This window comes from Idiotropiscis lumnitzeri, chromosome 1 (assembly GCF_059441095.1).
Source record: "Idiotropiscis lumnitzeri isolate Australia: NSW breed Sydney's pygmy pipehorse chromosome 1, RoL_Ilum_1.0, whole genome shotgun sequence".
Classification (NCBI taxonomy): Eukaryota; Metazoa; Chordata; class Actinopteri; order Syngnathiformes; family Syngnathidae; genus Idiotropiscis; species Idiotropiscis lumnitzeri.
The window spans coordinates 1,142,055-1,162,799 of NC_142391.1; the positions used below are offsets into that span (position 1 = coordinate 1,142,055).

Here is a 20,745-nt window from a genome sequence, read left to right on the forward strand (position 1 = left end):
GCCTCGTTTCCGAGGGCGCCTGAAGGCAACCTCGCCTCGAAACAGTTCAGAGGGAGGGAGGGAGAAGGTCCCCAAGCGGAAGTCAGCAAATGGGCTGACCTTCTGGCTCCCAGTCGCCACTCCAACTCCTTCTTTCTGTCAAGACTTAACTCAAGCTTCAAACATCACAAGTGGGTGTTATTTTACATTTGAACGCCGTTACAGAAGAGGACAGGGAGGCAAAGAAGGCCCGGAATGAAAAAGTGCCACATCCAGGCAAAACACAGTTAACAATATGATTGTGTCGTGAAGTGATTTTCTAGTGACGTGCGCTGAGGGGAGGCAAAGACACTCCAGTACAGAGTAAAAAAAAAAAAAACTAATATCGCAGGGGACTGGGACCAGTCAGTCCGCCAACAGTGAAAATCTGCAAATAATCGAGAACCATTTTAATTGAATAAAAAAATACTCTGTGAATTACACTCAATATATATTATTTTAAATCAGAGATGCAAGTCAAGTTTTCATTTTTGTTTTTGCGGTTTCTGAATGTCTTGTTTGGTCACTTGCATATCAGGTTTTCATAACCATATAAGTAGTATGTAATATATATTTAGTAACAGTTATGACTTAGATTCAGCGACAGGTGGAATTTTTCTTTTGAAACGTAAAACCCATTTTGCGCAAAGCTTTATAGGTCACTTATGTTATGAATAAAAAAAATAAATACAGCATCTCAAAAACAGATTTAGGAACACAAATCCATCTCTGATTAAAATTTAATGGGGCTTTACCACAAAGTGTGTGGTTTGGCTCCATTCTAAAAAAAAAAAAAAATCTACTAGTTGAATCCACAAGTCCCAACAGTGAACTGAACATAAATTACTTTTGATTTGTCTGATAATCAATTTGAATCCAATAATAGCCATGATTGGATCATTTCCTGTTCAAATACATATTCTGAAAGTAAGTTTCCAAGTGAGGTAGGCTGCAGCCAGCCTCACCGGAAATTGTGCAATCCCTAACAAAAAAACAAAAACAAAAAAAAAACCTAGCAGAACATCAGCACTATCTTTTGGTAAAACTACCGTAACACGACAGAGGAAGTGAATTGGAAATGTCTGCTTTACATCTCTAAAGACTTTACATTGCCAGCTTTTTTTTTTTACTTATTGCATTAAACTGCAACGCGTGAGGGAGGCGGAAGGGCCAACAACAGCACGCGTGTTCACGCGGGAGTCAATTCTTTTACGAGCTATTCGACTTTCTTTAAATAGCTGAACTCGTTACGTTGCTGTACACGGCAGTCATCTACAAAATAGTTAAAAAAAATTTATCTAACACTTGACCCAAACTGAAAAGAAAACTTGTCAATGTGTTGTGCAGTCAATTCATGATGTAAAATAATGAATTTCCGGGTGTGCAGGACTGCGCTACTTGTAACTAATCAAAAGTGAAGGCAGCAGTTTTGGATAGCAAAACATTCATTTTCTTTATTGACTGGAAAAATACGAAGGACCAAAAAAAAAAGAAAAGAAAAAGTGCACTGCAATGAACCCCCACCCCAAAAACAGGCATGGTTAAAAACTATCCCCCCCCAAAAAAGACAAAAAAAAAAAAATTACGAGTGCCGCATTAACTTATGTCATATTTGAAGGCTCTGACGTACGTCGACGTGACAGAAGAGTGAACGTGCAGCCAGTTAGCGTAGCGCGCTAGATTACGTGAAGATGCCTCAAAGCAAAGGTGGGGGGAGGGGGGTTGTCAGGCAATTGCCGGGTGGGAAGAGTTAATGGGTTCAGCAGTTTCAAAATTGTGGGTCAAAGCCAAACACACGCACACAAAAAAAATAAAAGCATAATTTTCATCTATTATTTTTCTCTGAGCGTCTCAGATAGCATCGATGTCGATGTCTTCCTCCTCCTTCTCCGGCTTCTCCACTTTCACCGTCTCCACTTTGAGCTCACGGGCCGAAGAGGAATAAACAACCTGGCGGGCACAGAAAGTAGGGCACGTGTTTAAGAGTCTTTTATAATTATATAATCGTTTCATCGCATTAGTGCAACTCCGCATAGTGTATGGTTTTGGTCCCATTTTCAAAATGCACGAAACAATTTTACGGCCACGATATTGCCTTCAATTCAAACTGCAAAGTTGAATTCATGTTGAATGTTCTATCATCATATTAACATGAACATGCATTAAAGAATTCAAGCAGTAAACTAAATTATGGCTGAAGAAGAGCAGCTACTTGCTGGTGCGACTTTCTTGTGATCCGATTCATCGACTCATCACGACCTCGGTTGGCGATGAGTCGACGACCAAAATAATGTTGAGTGGCAGCCCTACACGGAATTATTTAAAACGTTAACCATTACAGGCTCATGCCAATCTGTGATAAAGTTGAAAAACCGCAAACAAATGGTACTAGGATTTTTACACTTTCAAAACCAAAGGGGGGGAAAAACAAAAAAAAAAAAAAACAGGATTTGGGGACAAGTGAACAGCAGCAAATTATAGGCACGTCATCAACATTCAAGTTCGGCATCATTCATTGCCAGCGCACTTCAACCGCATCTCGTTTGGCCGTCAATGGCAGTGCACGAGTTGAACCTGGCTTCCAAGGTCAAAGATTACCTCGACGTTCTCGTCTTCTTCCTCGTCGTCCTGATCGCTGCCCTCGCTCTCCTCCTCGGCCTCCTTCAGCCACTTGATGAAGGGCGCCGCCTTGGCGTGGATCTCTTTGGCCAGCTCCTTGGAGACGTACTTTTTGGAAACCTGCCGACAGCAATATTTTGCAAAATATGTAAAGGGGGGCGGGGCTTGGCCCATTTATAAACGTCGACAAGCGTGAAGCCACTTTGATTTTATGCACCTTTACGAGTAGCACAACGGCAACGACCACATGGTCATGATGCCAACTCACATTCGACAAAACAAAAAGTGCATGAATGTTACGAGCAAAAATAAAAAGATTTCCTAGATATTAATGCGAGGCCATATTTTTGTGACAATTTAAGCAACATCCTCCTGAAATATACATAAACCATACGCAAACGCAAGAGCCACTCGCCGCATAACGCCCAAAGCTGTTTTGTTATTTTTTTTCAATTCTAGAAACAAAATTATATTCAATTGTAATGATGAATCATACCGTCAACACAATTTCCATCGTTTGACGCATAATTTGATGACTTTGAACAAGCGAAATTCCCGATGTAGCCAAACTTTGTGGACACCCAGTAAAGAATTTTTTTTTTTTTAAGTTTCTATTTGGGGCCGGGGTACTGACTTGAATATCATAAACGTTTACCTCTTAGTGTGACCTGCTCAATATGTTAAGCGCCTCAAGAGGACATCAGTAGTGATTGGGTGCCAAATAAATAAATTCTTTCTGGGAAAAAAATTTGAATGAAAACTGTAAAATAAGATGATTACTTTTCATCCTGACCAAATGGCTCTCTGTTGTCTTTTTTTTTTTTCTTGAAACATATGATGGGGAGATGGTGAGGATTAAACGAGTTCAAGAACCTTCTCAGCCCATGCGAAGATGACGTCCTCCTCCAAGAGGTCGGCGTCGTACAAATCTTTGAGGATGATGGGAACTCTCGGCAGAAGCTGGACTTGGTGCAGCTTCACCACACACTCAAAGCCGCCCAGAAGGTACTTCTGGGCCTTCTTGTTGTTGTGGCAGAACTAAGAACGAAAAGGAAAAGCCATCCGTGAACGAGGCCGGAAGCGCCTCGGGCTCAATTTGAGGCATAAAAAGCTCCGCGCTGGTCCACTCGGTCACGTGAGGTTTGGACGCACCCGCAGGAAGTGCCGCTTGTACTTCTTGAGCTGCTCTCGGATGTTCTCGTCAAAGAGCAGCTCGCTGAGGATGAGTGGGCCCATGGCCTTCACGTCCAGACGCTCGGCCTCAGCCAGGATCTCCTTGTCGGCCGCGTTGATGGCGCCGCTCTCCTTCCGTTGCTGCACAAGCCAACGACAACGACAGATTTGAGATGCCATTCTCAAGCGCCTGCAGTGTGGCCTCGCAAAACGGTTGGACTCGACCTTTTGCTCACAAGAGGCACACTTGATACCCATTTTTTATTTTGATAGATTTTCTTGTTACCACCCCATTTTAGACTTCTCCGACGTGGACACTGACTTTGACAAAGTTGTAGAAGAGGTTGACTCTCTCCTCCAGAGGTTTCTCCAGATCCTCGCTGAGCGTCAGGTTCTTTGCGTGGTCGCTGATCTCCTCCATTCGCCTCCTCTGAGCCTCCTTGGTGGTCTCCTCGCCCCAGTCCTCGTCGTCATCATCTCCGTCCTGAAACGCACGCAAACGTGAGCCGTCGATTCCTTTCTTAAGCCAGCGCGGGAAACGTACCACCACGTCGGGAGCGTCAAAGTTCTCCTGGTTTCCGGCCTCTCCGCTTCCAGAGCCGTTCTCCTTGTCCTTCTTGCGGTTCCTCTTGTCCTTCTCCTTCTTGGCAGTGGTGGATCCGCTGTCGCTGACCTCTGGCATGGGGGATCAAACGAGTTCAGCGGCGGCGCGTGACCGTGAAGGACAGCGTCTCACCTGGTGGGTTTTTGAGGATGAAGGTGCAGAGTTTGTGCCTGGTGTCGAGCATGCCGCGGTACCCGCACGCTTTGCAGGACGTGCCGATGGTTTGCTTCTTGGGATTCACGTTCTGGAGGGGCACATGAGGTACGGGTTGATCATCGAGTGGCGGCCACAGTGCTCGATGCGGCTCAAGCATTTACCAGGTCCGTTTCGGGGTTGTCGCACTCGGCGCACAGCACAAACTTTCGGATGAACCCGTCCAGCATGTCCTGCAGCTTGTTGGCCTCGTGCGAGCCGTTGACGATGTAACGGTCATTTTTGGTATCAAACTGCGTTTGAGCGCCGAGTTCACAGCCAAAAAACTTGGTCGGGTCTGCTCGAGAGACAAACAAAGAAAGGACCACAAATGTCGTCTATCTGATCGCGTCGCTTTGTGTAAGGCAGGAGAGTCAAATTCAAGTTGTTTAAAATGTCACATGGTTGTTTTCATGTGAAAAAAATGAATTAGCCTTAAATGCACGTATATTGAAAAGTGGCAATATTTGCAGCACAGTACAGACAAAATATTGGAAATGTTGCACTCTTGAAGGGGAAAACGGTTGCTGTACACATTCAGACTGTTGAATGGCTCTCTCTACAGAAAAAAAAAAAGGGTACATGCGCCTTTTAAGTCTAGAATCTAGCAAAGTCCACGCAAAACTACTAGCACTGCACGCACACCAAGAAGAGCAAAAATCACACACTGGACACGTAGAATATCCTTGAAATGTTTTCATTTGGTTAAATCCGATTTTTTTGCTACTCGTGGGCCAGCCCGTCCACTATATTCTTTTTCTAATATTCCAAGTTGCTTTCCAAAAAGCCACATTAAAAAAATGCGAATGTTCTCTTCAGCAGTTGCCAAATTGCTTTTCGCAGATTAAACACGTGTGCCGTTTGTGGCAATTCGTCCTCAGTATTAAAGAAATTTATTGCCATTGGCGGCTAAAGACGTCAATTTTTTTTTTTTTTTTTTTTAAACTCTGCTGGTAGTGAATGAGTTAAAGACATTTGTGGCGCTTTGTGATGCGCTTAAATTGCCTTTGTGCTTTCGAGTGGTCAGCGCTTCAATCAGGATGACAAATTGTCAACTAATTTGTTCGCTGAATGAAAATAAAGAGACGTACATGTTGGAGGCCTGTTCAGCGCCTTTGCAACATCGACCATGTTGACTATGACCGTCTTGATGCCATTCCCTTTTCCTTCCACCTGAAAAAAATACAAAAAAAACAACCTAAATGTGGCACATCCGCGCCGGTCACTGCGTTTGGTTTCGCCTCGGTACCTTGGCGATCAGACGGGGCATCTTGTAGCGGTAGAACTGGTCCGACACGCTGCGATTGACATTGACAGACATGATGGCGGGACGACGCGGGCGGCGCTACTATCAGTGATATAAGAGGATCGCGATTGGGGACTTTCCGGGATCTTCTGTCTGGAAAAGAGGGGATGACATAAACGACTGCAAGCGCGCTCGGTCTCTGACATGAAAAACACCGTGCCGCTGTGGCCGCAAGCTCCCCGCTTGAAGGCTAAGTTTCCACCACACAGGTTCCAACGGCTGCGCAACAGCTCTGAAACACAAAACGGTAAAAACACCACTCAGAACATGGACAGGGAAACACTTTATTTAAATGACTCACTTTAAACTTTGAGGCTGTACGACGACGTTTTTAACAACAAAAGACAAATGCCCAAGTGCAGCTTTTCATTTGGCCGTCAAATTTACACAGAATCATTTTTCTGATCGCTCTCGTTCTTCGTACATCGTTTCCGCGACCTGAACAAATCCATTGGTCCGACCATTCTCGCAAATTGAATTAAAGCACTTTGAAGACTACTTACAATTTGGATTTGACAGCATGGGATCACATCGGTACGGACAATACGCAATGGAGAGGATGTGAAGTTTTGGGTTTTCTCTATTTGAAGACTTATGACATCACAAAAGTAAAGGCTATGTTAGTTGTTTTATCATTCATGTCATGCACGCAATTGCCTGTTGAGAAGGGATTAGCTGCCCACTTGCAGGACCTTCAAACGCTCAGTCGACAACCGACGGCACGTATTTTAGTGCTTTGTCACAATTTCATAGGCGCAAAACTCAACTGGAGCACACAGTCAACAAAAGCACCTTGAATTATTCTGTGTGCGTGTCGCTGAATGACTCCTGCTCGCTCACACACACACAAAGTGCTGACCAATTAACTAAAGTGCGCACACAGCCTCTGTCATTCAGCACAGGCCAGATTAGATGAGAAGAAAAGGACAGCGCGCGTTGGGGCGCTACAAGTACTCATGCCTACTAACATATCGAAGTACAAAAAAAGATAAATTATTGTCTGTATTGACCAGATTTTTTTCTATACGTCACCTTTGAGCACAAAAGGAGACTCAAATTTACCCATTGTGGGACTAATAAAGGACATCTTTATCTTTGAAGGCAGCATCCAAGTTCGGCAAATTCATTCAAATTGTACTTTCAATTTCCACCAGAAATTAAGACTTCCCATTCACTAAATACAACTACAATATTTTAAATACATTTATGATAATTTTCTTTGCTCTAAAATAATGTTTCAAGTCTACTTCATGTAAAATGGGCCACATTTGTAAGGGGAAGAACATGGCCCTGTTAAATGAATTCCTAATGTAATTTTTGCTGACACATGTATAGCAAAAATTATTATGGCACCCTTTTTGCGCTTTTCATGCTCTGCCAAAGCTTGGGTATTTTTCCAGAGATGAGCATTCTGTCCCAGGGACGGACATTTTGGGGACGGAGGACCGGCCGTCCCTAACTGGCACGAGTACCCACAGACAAACACGCCCAGCCAATACGCATGGATTTCTAAAAAACTATTTGATCAGAGAAGCTCCTTTTTGTGTTGTGAAATAATCATGTTGAGTTGCTTGTCACCAAGACACCAAAAACAAAGAAACCGTGATGTCATCTCTGTTTGATTGATGGCCAGTCTCATCTGCAAGAGCCAATCACGGCCTCACTGAAAATGTTCGGTTCGCAGCCGTATTGGACGGAAGCACTTTAAAAGAACGACGGCAGACAAGGAGAGAGGAAGGACGACCAGCAAAATCTCTGCAATGCTCATGTACATACATTTACAACAGAGAGGTAACGCATCCTCATTCTGAATAGTCAAACTATAGTTGGTATGGAGTGACGAGTCAGTTGAGGTCAAACTGCTATGAGGGGGAAATTTGCCAATTTAAAATTATTTCAAGATTGAAACTAGGTAGTACATTACAAATCAAAGTGGATCTATTAAAGTGCAAATTGGCAAATAGAAATGAGTCACAATAAGGTTGAAAAGTTTGTTTTTAAAAAAAATAATCTAACTGCTCACATTAGTAGTAAGAACAAGTGAATAATTGCTTAATGGTTTTGTATTATTGACGCCAAAACAATGAAGACAAATATTGGTAGTCACCCACGGGTCCAGCATGCTTGAAAAATAAGTTTTGTTACTGCTGCTGTAATGCATACATGCAAGGAGAATCTGCTGATCTGGCGTGAACACACGCACACCCCCCCCCCCCACCACACACACACACGTACGCGCAGGCAGATTCGGCCAGAAGAAAAAAACAAAAGTGCAATTTACCCACAGTGGCTTTGAGAAGGAAAAAACAACCCTAAATATGTTTGTCAAGGCCCGTCATTGTGCATGGGCAAAAGTGTGGAAGGGTTTAGGGGTTGTAGTGGAATTATTCCACACAAGACCAGCTCTTGTTAAGAACACAACAACATTAAAGCCTTCACTAATGCTAAATTGGTGACGATTACTAAACTATTTCGACCGCCTCGTGTCTATTTTCACAAGGACGCCATTAAATCCGACACTGGTTGAGATCCCAGAAGCTATTTCAGGAGGCAGCCATGTTAGTTAGCTTAGCGCATTAGCCTAGCATGGCTAGCATGGCGCATAGTGCGTCACGCAGCCGATACACACGAGTGAATGGGAGGCGCCATTTTGAAAGCGCTCACTAAACAAATAGCGCCCGTAGCCATGTTAATTTCACTCTCACGATCTTGAAGAACGTTCATGGAAAAAAAAGAACCCCAGCACCATTTGCAACTTACCGTTTTCGCAAAATAAAGACATAAACACAACGCGGATCGTTCCAGGAGGCGCAGTGAACGATGTCGATGACTGCCGCTGGTCTAGTATCGATTGCAGCAGGCTTCTCGGGTGCTGTGTGACGACGAGGATGATGAGGAAGAAGGAGGGGGGCCTCTCTCGCTTTTTTTTCTCCTTCTTTCTTTTTGGAGATGCTAGAGGGGGAAGAGCCGATGAAGGGGGCAATAGGCAATGGCCTCGAGAAGATGCGTGGGCCGCAATATCCAAAAACGTCCTCTATGGCGGCGAGACCTTGGAAGAGAAGAGATGCGTTATTTTCAACTGTAAACAAAAAACAACAAAAAAAAGAAAAACTATAAACGTATTAAACAAAATATCGAGTATAGTGTTAAAACGTGGGCGAAACTCGACGGGATTGGGATGCGGGTTTTTTTTTTACAGTCAGTTTCAAATGGAGGAATAAATATTGCTCAAGTGTCGCATGTTTCTCAGTGTGACATTCGGCTCATTTTCCACAGTATCCCACAAACAACCATCAACGACTGACACATAATAATCCATAATATGATTATCTTTACAAAAAGCCAACAATTAAAGCGAAATCAAGCAACATATGCCAGGAAGTAGCCCGTACCCGACACCACGGGAAATAGTCCGGGCCCAGATGCTAACAGTGCAAAGAGTCGTGACGTCGTTTACTAGCAAGGCGCAGTCGACGCAGAATAAATGGTGATATTGAGAGTTACAAAAATTAAATAAACGAGTTTAACCCAAACTACTTTGAATTCAACGATATTGATCGGCCAATCTGCGAGCGTACCATTTGTGTCGCGAGGAGTAGGGTAAAGTGAACCGGATGAACAAATAGGAGTAGCTTACCTCTAGAATGTTCTGGGAACTAGTGCTGCGCGCTCCACACGTCGCTTTAACAACCCAAGTGTCAAGTAAGCATACACGACATATTGTATTACATCCGGAATTGACGGCCTTGCCTAACATAAGGCATCACGTAAGTAGTCCTCAAGTACGCGGCAGCATAACATACAGATATGTATACTATAATAACTTCCGTAAGCAAATTTTCCAATAGGGTTGAATTCATTTTAATGTGACCGATCCCACTTTTTAATCTTGCCAAGTTATTTTATTTTGAATACACAAAACGGAAATAAAAAGCACACAAAATTACGCTCCCCGCTGTTTTTCGCGTTTCTCATTGGCTGACAGCGTGACGTAAGACGTACGCCGTTACCCACTTACGTACGCGCTTCCTCAACTTGGCTCGCACAACAGCGGAATTGAAGATGGTGAGTGGGAACTAATCGCGCAAAAAAACAAAAATCATTCGCATGTTGTTCGATGACAGACACGCGGGCGACGTTGTGCATTCGCGGGTGTGACTTTTTAATTAATATCTTTTTTTCCTTGGTGACGCCTCAAGTCCGAAATGGCTCGCTGGTCACATGACAGCCCCACTTCAACGGCATCAAATGTTCACACTGAATGACATAAAAGCACTTTTCGGTTTTCAATTGAGCCACGCGGGCGCTCCTTGTGCGGCGATGTCAATCAATAGATTGTGTGCGTGGCGCAACATTGACGCTAACGTGACCTTTTTGTTGTTGTTTTCCTGCTGGTGAAGTGGTTAGCTCCTCATGCTAACAAGCTAACAGACTCGACTGTTCATATTTTCTGCAAGATGCAGCAGAGTGACGTCATCTATCGTCATATTTCATTCATTTTTGCATGGGATCACTCATCAACTGTTAATTATGGTCGCTAATTATGATTTAATGTATCTCGTATGAATGCTGTACAGCAGAGGTGGACACAGTATGGCCTGCTATATGATTTATTAATTGAGGTTAATTAAAACATGTCTTCATTTTTTGGTTTTTATTCATAATATATTTCAGCGAGTTAGTAATTTACCGTTAGAGATCAAATGATGTGAACATTTTGCATAAATTCTTGCCAATGATATGAAGTAGAAAAAATACAAATAAAAAATGGGCACGGCCGCGATCTTTAAACTGCCCATGGAGCGTGTACATAATCAAGAGCCGTTTAATGTTGATTTCATATTTTTCCCCTTAAAATAATTTTATTAGATTTTTTTTTCTGACTTAAAAATGAGAATTCACTGATTTATTATTAAAATCTTTTTTTTTTGTGCGCTAGTCTTGTTTTCCAACTCCCACAACGATCACTAACTATTAACTGAAAGAATTGTATCACATTTTTAATTTATTTTGTTTTATGTTCAACTTAATCTGCCTGTCCATTCATATTTGATTTCTAACTTAATTTACCCCCCCTCCTCCTCCTTTTTCCTTCATCCAACTGCCTGTCATTTTTCTCTCTTGATCCAACCCCCTCCAAACCATTTTGTTTTGTTTTTGTTGAAATAATGATTCCTTGCTTGTGTCATTCTATCCACGCACATTTTGCCTTCTTCCATCCCGCCAATCAACCAGGCTGGTCACCGGGTAAGTGCCCCATGGTGGATGCTACGTGTTCTCGCCTGGCTTATTAACACCAAACTCTTGAGGTCTGCGGCACCCAACAGAACAGATTTGATTCATTTTTTTTTTACATTTCACAATAAACATTCATAAGCGCCATCGGGACTGTCTTCATAACACTTTATTAGCGAAGGCGGCGTTGACCGTGACAATTGTTGGGTAATCACTTTGTGCAAAAATACTTCCCCAACTAGCTTAGCCTTCTCATACAAAAGTCCAGAAAAGACTAGACTACTTTAGGTATCCCAGACATCGGGAACCGAAGGCTGTAGTATGGAAATGAGCTAAGCCACACCCTCCAAAATACCACCTGACCAATTACATCACAGCGGCCCCACCCATTGAACCACTTGACCACCTGTTCAATTAAATGATACATTAACTTTTTATTTTTTAACCTATCTTTGCACTTTCAACTCTTATGGTTTAATACGATTCTCTGTTTGGTACATGGGCTCCCTCTAGTGGTATGCAAAAGAATCATCAAATGTTTAAACTGCACAATTTTTTTTTTTAATGCAGTGCGTACCGAATAGTTGTATTTAACTTTTGATTTTGTTTATGTCGAGCTAACTATGTGCAAGGAAGTGCTTTCAAATGCGTGAAAACTACTAACCAAATGTAAACGCATACAAAGCCATGCGCTCATCCGCATTGTCGTTCGAATCACTGAAGACTCAACAGTCAAAATCAACTTGCTCTGCTCCAAGGTAACCAATGTACTCGCTAGCCGTAAGCTAACAGTAGCTCAAAATGCTATCGTTATGCTACAAACTTGAGCTGCGATCTATGACACCTCAGCGAACGAGGCGATGTGACCCGGGTGTTGTCACGGTTCCCCAGCTCTGCCGCCTCTCCTCAAGTAGTGGCTTCAAAATAAAATCGCATTCCACTTTAAAAGCACAACTGCAACATTAAGCACATTTCAACGTCAAGAATTTATCCTGCAGCTCAATTGAAACAATTGTCAACAGTCAAAAGTTTCAGAAGACCCTATGAGGGAGCTGGTACTTTTGACAGGTCCAGGAACCGTTTGCAGTATCCGATTGGAAAAATGTACAAGTCCAGAATTTGAGGTGGAAATGTGGCTTTGCGCAACCTTTATTTTGACTTTTGGAAGACTGTGGTCATGGTATTCAGATTGAGGGGAGTTATGAATTCTGTCTGCAATCCTGATAGGAACCCAACATAAGTACCAAGAAATACAAATTCACAAAACTGGAGCTCGCCTCTCAACCCTCGAGTAAATGCCACTATTTGAGGACATGAGCACATCACTTTTTTGGATGAAGTTTACTGCGGTTTTGTGTGGGCTTTTGCGGTCTTTTGTGTAACTACCATCTGGTCTCTTATCGGCTGTCTGACACTTGACTGTCCATCCAAGACACGACTAACAAAAATATCAAACAGTTGTAGTTCAGACAGTCAATTGACTCAGCTTGGCACTCCCTCAAACATAAAAGCGCATTTCTGCCTGGGTGTCCCTCAGGGAAGCCTTCCTATCCCACTTGTGTTTTTCCCTAAACACCATCTGAGTCGTCTCCTTTTCATACAGTTGGTCCTGGTGTTGGGCGACCTGCACATTCCGCACCGGTGCAACACGCTGCCGGCCAAGTTCAAGAAGCTTCTGGTGCCGGGAAAGATCCAACACATCCTCTGCACGGGAAACCTGTGCACGAAGGAAAGCTATGACTACCTGAAGACTCTCGCCGGGGATGTCCACATCGTACGTGGGGATTTTGACGAGGTTGGTATGGCGTAGTCCAAAAAAAAAAAAAACCGAACCCTTCAAAGGTGAATCTTCTACGCAGCCTCTTTAAAGGCTGGCACGGCAAACCACTGCTCTGCATGAAAGTTACCAATTGAGTGACGGTCACCATTTGTCAGGCTCCTGGGGTGGTATCTGACGCACTTTTCACTCTGCAAAATTGACATCTGGAATGTATCAGCTTGTGCTTTGCATACACAACCACATTAAGGCGGAACGCCGCTAGCCACGACCAGAGTGCCAAGTTGGTACTCAAGACCAACTAAGCCACATCCCTACTTATCGGAGTAGTCAACCCTAAAAGCGCTCTGGGTTCCTGGTGACAGAGAGCCGGCAAATAAACATTTTGCCAGAATCTGAACTTCCTCTCAAGCGGGCTTTGTGCCTGTCTTTCCAGAACCTGAACTACCCGGAGCAGAAAGTGGTGACGGTGGGCCAGTTCAAGATTGGCCTGATCCACGGGCACCAGGTGATCCCGTGGGGGGACATGGCCAGCCTGGCGCTTCTGCAGCGGCAGCTGGACGTGGACATCCTCATCTCGGGACACACGCACAAGTTTGAGGCCTTTGAGAACGAGAACAAGTTCTACATCAACCCCGGATCGGCCACTGGAGCCTACAGCGCACTAGAAAGGTACCAAGAGGTTTGGAGAAACAGGATTGGGTTTCTTGTCTCACTTTGTAGTCATACGGCGAACGTTTTTGTTGTCTTGATAGCAAAACTTTCACATTTTTTGTTGTCTCCGTTTGTAGCATGGTGATCACATTTTTTTTTTTTCGGTGTTGTGGCAATATGATCACATTTTTGTCCTGTTAATAGCAAAACAATCTCACCTGGTTTTCTCAGTTAGTGGCGACGTGAAAAGGTTTTTGTCTGTCGTAACTTGGTCATTTGTTTTGTTTCTGTTGTTTTTAGCTACTCGATTGACTCTTCTGTTTGTAACGACATACTTTTCTCATTTTGATCCAACGTTTGCAGCAACGTTATAGCGTTTTTGTTGTTTTCATTGTCTATTTGGAGTGACATGAACTATTTCTCTCTCTTTTTCTAGCAACATAATCCCTTCTTTCGTACTCATGGACATCCAGGCGTCCACGGTGGTGACGTACGTCTACCAGCTGATCGGAGATGACGTCAAAGTGGAAAGAATCGAGTACAAAAAATCTTAACTAGGACCAGATGTTGTTCCCTTCCTCTCCACTAGGGCGCAGTGTCAGCCCTGTAATATATTGTTCATAATGTTCTGTCCCCCCCCCCCCCCCTTTTGTTGAGTTTAGTCAATGTACTGAATACAAGCATTTTCTTTACGTGCTAATTTAGCAACGCAATTAAGCTTTCTTCTCATTTCCTTCTTTCCACTTCACAGAAAATAAATGACACCACACTTTGTCATCAATTATACAATCAACACCAAGTTTCATTTTTAATAGCCTTTATACCTTCAAATTGAATTGCTAAAGTTTGAATTGTAAAACATAATTTCCTAATAGGAAATGCAAAATTCACAGAACTGTGTCAGGCTGTTTTATAACTAAGTTATAAATATATAGTAAGTCAAAGTCCGTTTACATTTTTAATTGAATTAATTTTTACCAAAACCAAAATTCATAAAACGTCAAATTGAACTTTAACTTATGCTCAGATTTTTATGTAACTGGTGAACCAATTACTAAAATGTGTAAAAAAAAAAAAATATACCCAAACGTGAAATTTTGGGTAAAAAAAAAACGGACTTCAATAAAAACATTTAATAAAGTAAGTCATCCTCGTGTCTTTTTTAAGTTGATAAATTAACCAATCATATAATATAAATATACTTATTTTAAATAACGGCAGATGTACTGTTCTTTCCCTTTCAGTTGTAGTATTGCAATTGAACAACCAAAAAGTGACATTTGCAATACTTGCTTACTTTGAATAGTGCTAAAAGTAAAACGTCGAGAAAGTATTCACCGTTTGAAGTCATGGAAGAAAAAGGACGACGTTAGCAAAATACTGTCACCTAGTGGCACTTATCGGCACTGCTGGAATTCACAACCGTATGTTAGCACACGATTGCAAAAAAAAAATCATTTAATTCAATGCATTGCACAGAGCTCAGATCCACTTGTTGCTCTGTGCTTATCACTACATTTAAAATCAACATCGACCAAATATGTTTTTTTTTTGAAGGGCAAATCAGCAAGAGACAAAATAATTATTAACCAAACCATTTATTTTGCATGAACAAATCCCTTCCTGCCTGGCACCCAAACACACACGCTCGCACGCACACACGCACAAACATTCACCCACGCACTCAGCTGACATTAAATACGTAACACGGTGGCAAAGGGGACAAACCCGCGGTTGTGTTGCACATGCTTGAAGAAAATCATGGATATTGTTTATTATGTACACCGTCTGCAACATTCCCCCAAACTAACACACACACAACGTGGAAAGGGGGTCGGTGGGGTTGGGACAGCAACTGTGGGCTGGCGCTGGGGTGATTCGGCTGAAGGAGAAAGAAAAACAAAATGCAGACTACATGAACATGGCAGTAACACTCACTGACTGTCTTGAGTCTCCTAAGCGCTAGTTATTTACAAGTCGGTAAATTGGACTAATCAGCATGTGCCTTTTATTTCGTGGAGGGGGGGGGGGCCTTCTCCACCAGAGACGACAAAGCAAATAAGGCACGACTAATACTTGGACCATTCAGCTTTTGAAAAGGGACCACAAGAGGGATATTGGGGGACGGGGGGGGGGGCCAACAGACTTGTAGCCGGATTGTAAACAAGTGAATCGATTGATTAGGAACGCTAATCAACTACTCTTTAGGCACCACCCCTCCTTCCTGATTCCAATCCCACCTTCCCAAAAATCCCCCCTCCCCAACGATACTGGACATCATCAACAACTGGAGAGAGCGCCGCCCTGTCTCTCACCTTTGGTACTGCCACATCTATGCCCGAGGGGGTGAAATGATTGATTGACAGATGGCTTGATTGACAGGCCGTCACAAGCAAGTGCGAGAGAGTCAAAAAGAAGTTTTCCTGAAGCCCGTCCAATAAGAAGAGGTGGAGAGGAAGAGAGGGAGGCCCAAGATGGTGGCGATCCGACGGGGGAGGGGGGTGGTTGAGGTCGGGGGTCGGAAGGAATAAAGGAAATTGGGAAGTTAGGGAGTAAGGAAGCAGTCAGTCGTGTTTGGGGTGCTCTTTGATGTCCTCCTCGTCCGTGTACTCGGACGGCTCATCGCCGGGCTTCAGCAACCGGCCCACATAGTCGTACTTCTCTAGAACACACACACAAAAAATAAATAAATAAAAGACACACAATCAGTCGGAAGAGAAAAATAAGTAAAAATAATTCCAAACGCGAATGTATTTAAGAATTTAAAACACACTCACATACCAAAGTAAGCAAAGAAAGAAATCTTACCCCAAAAATATGACAAAAAAATCTCATTTGGATGAAATTTTCTGGGAAAAACAATGTCAAATAGCACGTTCTAATAAGGGATTTTTGTTAAGTGCAAGAAACTTTCAAAGATTGCATTTTGTAGCTGCAAAAAAACAAACAAAATGCGTTCATTTTAAGATAAGCTCTCAAAACAAAACTATCATGGGGAAAAAAAGCATCAAACGGAATATTTGAAAGATTTTAACATTTTTTAAAGTTATGTCAATTTTAGAAATAGATTAATCAAAATTTCAAATTTTATGGAATTAAAAAATGAAAATAATTATGCACACACTATTGTGGGTGCTTGTTATCGGCCTAACTATAACGCAAGACAGCCTCCCGTGTGATGGAACTGAGGCCCAGAAAGTCGACCTTACGCCAGCCGTTTTTTTTTTTGGGGTTGGTTTGAGTCACGCTAGCTCAGCGGCACATGCGTAATCCTCAGGTTGTATTTCCTCAATTGGAGGGAATTTGTGACGAGTTGGGCCGTGAAAGGTCAAATCTGCTACGTTGTTTTTTTTTGGGATCAATGATTTATCGATACCATTTTCTATTGATATCAATCACCCAACGATTGCGATACATAGCGATATCGAATTTTCGTCACAGCCCTAACTTACATCAATTTTTCCCCGCTTCATTTAGTTAATATTCATACTTCATTTCAATAAAGGCCTATAGAAATGTGAAAAATGAGATGCGAACTTTAACATATGTTGATTTTACATCAGCAGACTAAGAGTGGTGGACTTGCTCTTCAGTGCAACTTTTTCTGACGGCAATTTGTCGTTGCCAAGCAGGTGACGTGTGAATATTGCGGGCTACCCATGAACTGCATCTCCCACTCTCGAACGCTCTCCATCTGGACGGCGGTGAGGTCGGACAGGTCGTCGTACTCGTCCTGCAGGGCGCCTTTCTCCAGGCAGAAAGTGGCCAGGCCTCGGGACGCGTCACGACCCGCAAAGATTCCGTACGGACCATCTGAGGTGGCACAAACAACACATCACAACTGAGCTCATTTCAAGATAACGAGGCTCCGCAACTGATACCAATCACAGATACCAAGGCGCCCTATTATGGCCATTTTAGGCAGAAACTAAATGACAGGCATGGCTGATGACATTTTTTTTTTATCAAAGTGGCAAAATGCATTTGTGTTTCGCTAAGTTTCAGTTTTGTTATTCAACTTTATTCCAATGACAACTTTAAATCTCATCATGACGACGCTGAATCTTGGATATTTAAAAAAAAATTTTGGTGCTGGGTGACTCGAGTACGCTGTTTTTTGTACTTGGAAAAATATTTGTGTAAAATTTAACAAAAGGACTGCACATTGTAAAAATGTCAAATGCTCAGCCTGCACATCTTTTTGTAGGCGTTACGTGACCCTCCAAAAAAAAAGTTTTATTCATGATGTAGCATTTATTTATTTTTTCTTAATCAGCCGATTAATTACTTCTGAAGAAATATCAAAATCGGCAAATGCCTAAAAAAAACAATCAAAAGAAAATATTGGTTTGGAACTACTAATTACGTTTGGTAGCACTGTGAGCTCCTTTGCCTGTTTAGTTGGAAACACAATTTTTGGTTTCCATGTTGCATCGTTACAGAGTACACATAAGCAGTGAAGCGCGCGTGTGTTGTTATCAGAATATAGATTAGATGTGCCAAAAGTGTGAAGATAAACATTTGCTGACATGTTTTCCATCTGCACACTCTCATTCAAAAGAGATAAATTCATACTTGGATAATCTCATTTGCAATCCAAATAGTTTACAAAAAAAAGAAACAGTTGAAGTATTTACGGAACAAATGCATACATCAGCCTGGGGTTCAGTAAGGTTTATAATAATAATAATAATAATAATAAAGCGAGAGAGAGCGAGATATGAAGCGGGTACATCAAGTTTTAAGAAATGTTTTAGTCGCTTCCACTGGCATTGGAATGTGCTGCAAGGGTCTTCGGTGTTAAGGAGTGTTTCTTGTTTGAAAAAAAAAACCAAAAAAAAAAACAGAACAACAAAGCTTCATGTATTCCTCATTGGGCGTGTGCTACAATGTTTGGGAATGGATTCAAGGTGGAAAAATACTGTGCTTTGAAGTTAGGGTGCCAAAATAGGGTTTTAAAGCACACGTTAGTTTCAGTTTTGGGGTTTCAAAACATGATTGTGGTTAGGGTTTCAAAATAGGGTTTAAAGGCAAGTGATAGGGCTTCGTGCAAGGTGTGGGGTTTTTGAGCCAGGGTTAGGGATTCAAAGAATGGCTTCTAATCAGAATTGGGGCTTCGAGGAAGGTTTGAGGTTTCAAAGTAAGGTTTCAAACGGGAGCTTTTTTAACCAGTGTGAGTGTTTCAATAGTGATTGGTTTTCGGGAAAGGTCTCTGTTTCAAAGTAAGGTTTCAAGGTGTTGGTGTTTTAAGGCAAGGTCAGAGTTCCAATGTAGATTTGTTAGCTGTTTCAAGGCAAATGTTTGGGTTTCAAGGGAGAATTCAAGCCAGTGTTTTTAAAAGTGGAAGTCAGCGAATGAGACAACTGTCAACGCGTCACAGCGTGTGCGGGTCAACAAGCTAACAGGCTAACGTTAGCTAGCATCCCAACTCGAACTTGGCGCCTTTTGGCTTTACGTGAAGCGTCAAATGTCGCACATGGAAACGTCCAACTTTGAAACGTATTTTTTTTTAAGTGTGCTTTGTTGTTGCATGTTCACAAGCCTCCAGGTGCTCCTCCTGCAAACTAATTAGCACGTCGCCATCCCAAAATATAACAGAGGAAAAAACGAAAACAATTGACGATGGCTCGCTATTCACAAGTCACTTGGCGTCCAGTTGATGCCACGTAAACACTCATATATCGCCATTGGTTAAAACACATTTTTGAACGCATTTTAAAGTCGTTCAAACGTTAAAGTCCGCGTTGAACTCGTTAGCACCTAGCTTGCCCCCCACTCAAAACAGGACAAAGCCCCCCCCCCCCTCCATAATAAAAAAAAAGAACGACGCGAGCCCGCGATTCACAAAGCGACTTTACGCCCGATTGTCTGCTTGAGGACATGGAAGCGCGATAGACGCGTGAAGCGCCAAAACGTCCGCGTACCTTTCCCGTAGAACTTCTTGCCGCTGGTCACGTCGAACACCTTCATGTTGACGGCCATGAGGATGCGGGGGTTCCGTAGCCCGTCGTACTCGCGCAGCTGCTCCAGCGTTAAGTCCCGCCGTCTCATCTTGGGTAGCGCCGAGGCCTCGTCGCCCCGGGCCGCGCCGTCCGCGCCGAGCCGCCTGACCCAGCGGCGGTAGAGCGCCACGCACGCCGCCAGCACGACCAACACCAATGCGACGTTCAGCAGCATCCCTCCGAGGTTGACCCCACCGTTGCCGCCGGACTCCCCCGCCGCGTCCTGCCTGCCGCTGGTGTCGAGCGGAGAAGTCGAGCTGTCTCCATCGTCCGCCATACTGCACGATTAACGTCTACCCGCCCCTGGACCTGTGATGCGTTGGTGGCTGTCGGAAAAAAGCGTGACGGCTTGGCGAGATCGGGATTCCCATGACGTGGCTTCAACGTGGTATTTGAGAACCCCCAAAATTGCGAGAAAAATACTTTTAAACCTCAAATGGCGAATCTGCAATTGTGGGGATGAATGACTTATTTCGTTGTGACCTACGTGAAAATGCAGTTTTCCCGTCTCATCGAACACAAATTGGACATTCAACCATTACTAAAAAAAGATTCGTGGATATAATTTATATGACACCATATGGAAAGCGCTTTGTGACTGCTCCGGTTGTGAAATGCGCTTTAGACTTACCGTTTTATTACATTGTATGGTGTTGTATTGTATAGCAAGCAAAACATCACTCTATTAAAATAAACATTTTCGAACGTGTGCTATACGCATTTTGTTGTCTCGTAAAGCTCAAATTTCCCACCCGTCTCAAACTGAAATCAGGGTAGATTCTAGGCGCTTGAAGCGTGTCAAAATTGGACCTGTGGTCACCCTGGCGCGCTATCCATGTTAAAGTTGACCAAAACACACCGTCACATCAAATAAAAATCGGACATTTTGCAATCAAAATAGTATTTGCCGTTCAAATTAACTATTATCACGTTTTTGTTGCCCGGTTGTCAGTTTGACGAGGGTTTCATGAAGGCAGCACTTGTGCTGCCACCTGTGTGTCCTCATTTGGCACCCGTACTGCCAAAATAGCGCCGTTGCATGGACTCCCAACAAGATTGCAAATTATTTAACGACAGTAGACGTATTCGAAGAGAATAAAAACAAAGTCTCATGTTAATATTTGATTTTTTGATATTCTTCCCTTTCACTTGGCACAAAATGCTG

At 42.9% G+C, this 20,745-nt stretch overlaps 3 protein-coding genes and 1 long non-coding RNA gene across 5 annotated transcripts; 1 reads left to right on the forward strand and 3 right to left on the reverse strand.

Moving 5' to 3' along the window:
- Positions 1 to 1,445: 1,445 nt before the first annotated feature.
- eif5 (eukaryotic translation initiation factor 5) lies at positions 1,446 to 9,690 on the reverse strand. 2 transcript variants are annotated; one of them, XM_088309290.1, is made up of 12 exons: positions 9,550 to 9,690; positions 8,673 to 8,961; positions 5,856 to 6,144; positions 5,698 to 5,779; positions 4,732 to 4,904; positions 4,547 to 4,658; positions 4,355 to 4,485; positions 4,133 to 4,294; positions 3,790 to 3,951; positions 3,511 to 3,675; positions 2,617 to 2,757; positions 1,446 to 1,968 (listed from the first exon to the last, which is right to left on the reverse strand). In XM_088309290.1, the coding sequence occupies exons 3-12, from the start codon at positions 5,925 to 5,927 to the stop codon at positions 1,870 to 1,872; spliced, it is 1,299 nt and encodes a 432-aa protein (XP_088165416.1). In that variant the 5' UTR covers positions 5,928 to 6,144; positions 8,673 to 8,961; positions 9,550 to 9,690; the 3' UTR covers positions 1,446 to 1,869. The 2 variants fall into 2 exon arrangements, with proteins under 2 accessions (XP_088165416.1, XP_088165425.1); XM_088309299.1 differs by lacking the exon at positions 9,550 to 9,690 and adding an exon at positions 9,491 to 9,511.
- A 170-nt stretch (positions 9,691 to 9,860) lies between these two features.
- Positions 9,861 to 14,371, forward strand: vps29 (VPS29 retromer complex component). Its single transcript, XM_088309326.1, has 4 exons — positions 9,861 to 9,977; positions 12,751 to 12,942; positions 13,361 to 13,596; positions 14,015 to 14,371. The coding sequence occupies exons 1-4, from the start codon at positions 9,975 to 9,977 to the stop codon at positions 14,130 to 14,132; spliced, it is 549 nt and encodes a 182-aa protein (XP_088165452.1). The 5' UTR covers positions 9,861 to 9,974; the 3' UTR covers positions 14,133 to 14,371.
- A 786-nt stretch (positions 14,372 to 15,157) lies between these two features.
- LOC148342561 (uncharacterized) lies at positions 15,158 to 16,031 on the reverse strand. The gene is made up of 2 exons (XR_015845819.1): positions 15,894 to 16,031; positions 15,158 to 15,460 (listed from the first exon to the last, which is right to left on the reverse strand). It is a non-coding gene; the product is annotated as an uncharacterized LOC148342561 (long non-coding RNA).
- A 3-nt stretch (positions 16,032 to 16,034) lies between these two features.
- pgrmc2 (progesterone receptor membrane component 2) lies at positions 16,035 to 19,949 on the reverse strand. The gene is made up of 3 exons (XM_088309313.1): positions 19,503 to 19,949; positions 17,236 to 17,391; positions 16,035 to 16,240 (listed from the first exon to the last, which is right to left on the reverse strand). Exons 1-3 carry the CDS (start codon positions 19,855 to 19,857, stop codon positions 16,143 to 16,145), a joined length of 609 nt encoding a protein of 202 aa, XP_088165439.1. The 5' UTR covers positions 19,858 to 19,949; the 3' UTR covers positions 16,035 to 16,142.
- Between the last annotated feature and the right edge of the window lie 796 nt (positions 19,950 to 20,745).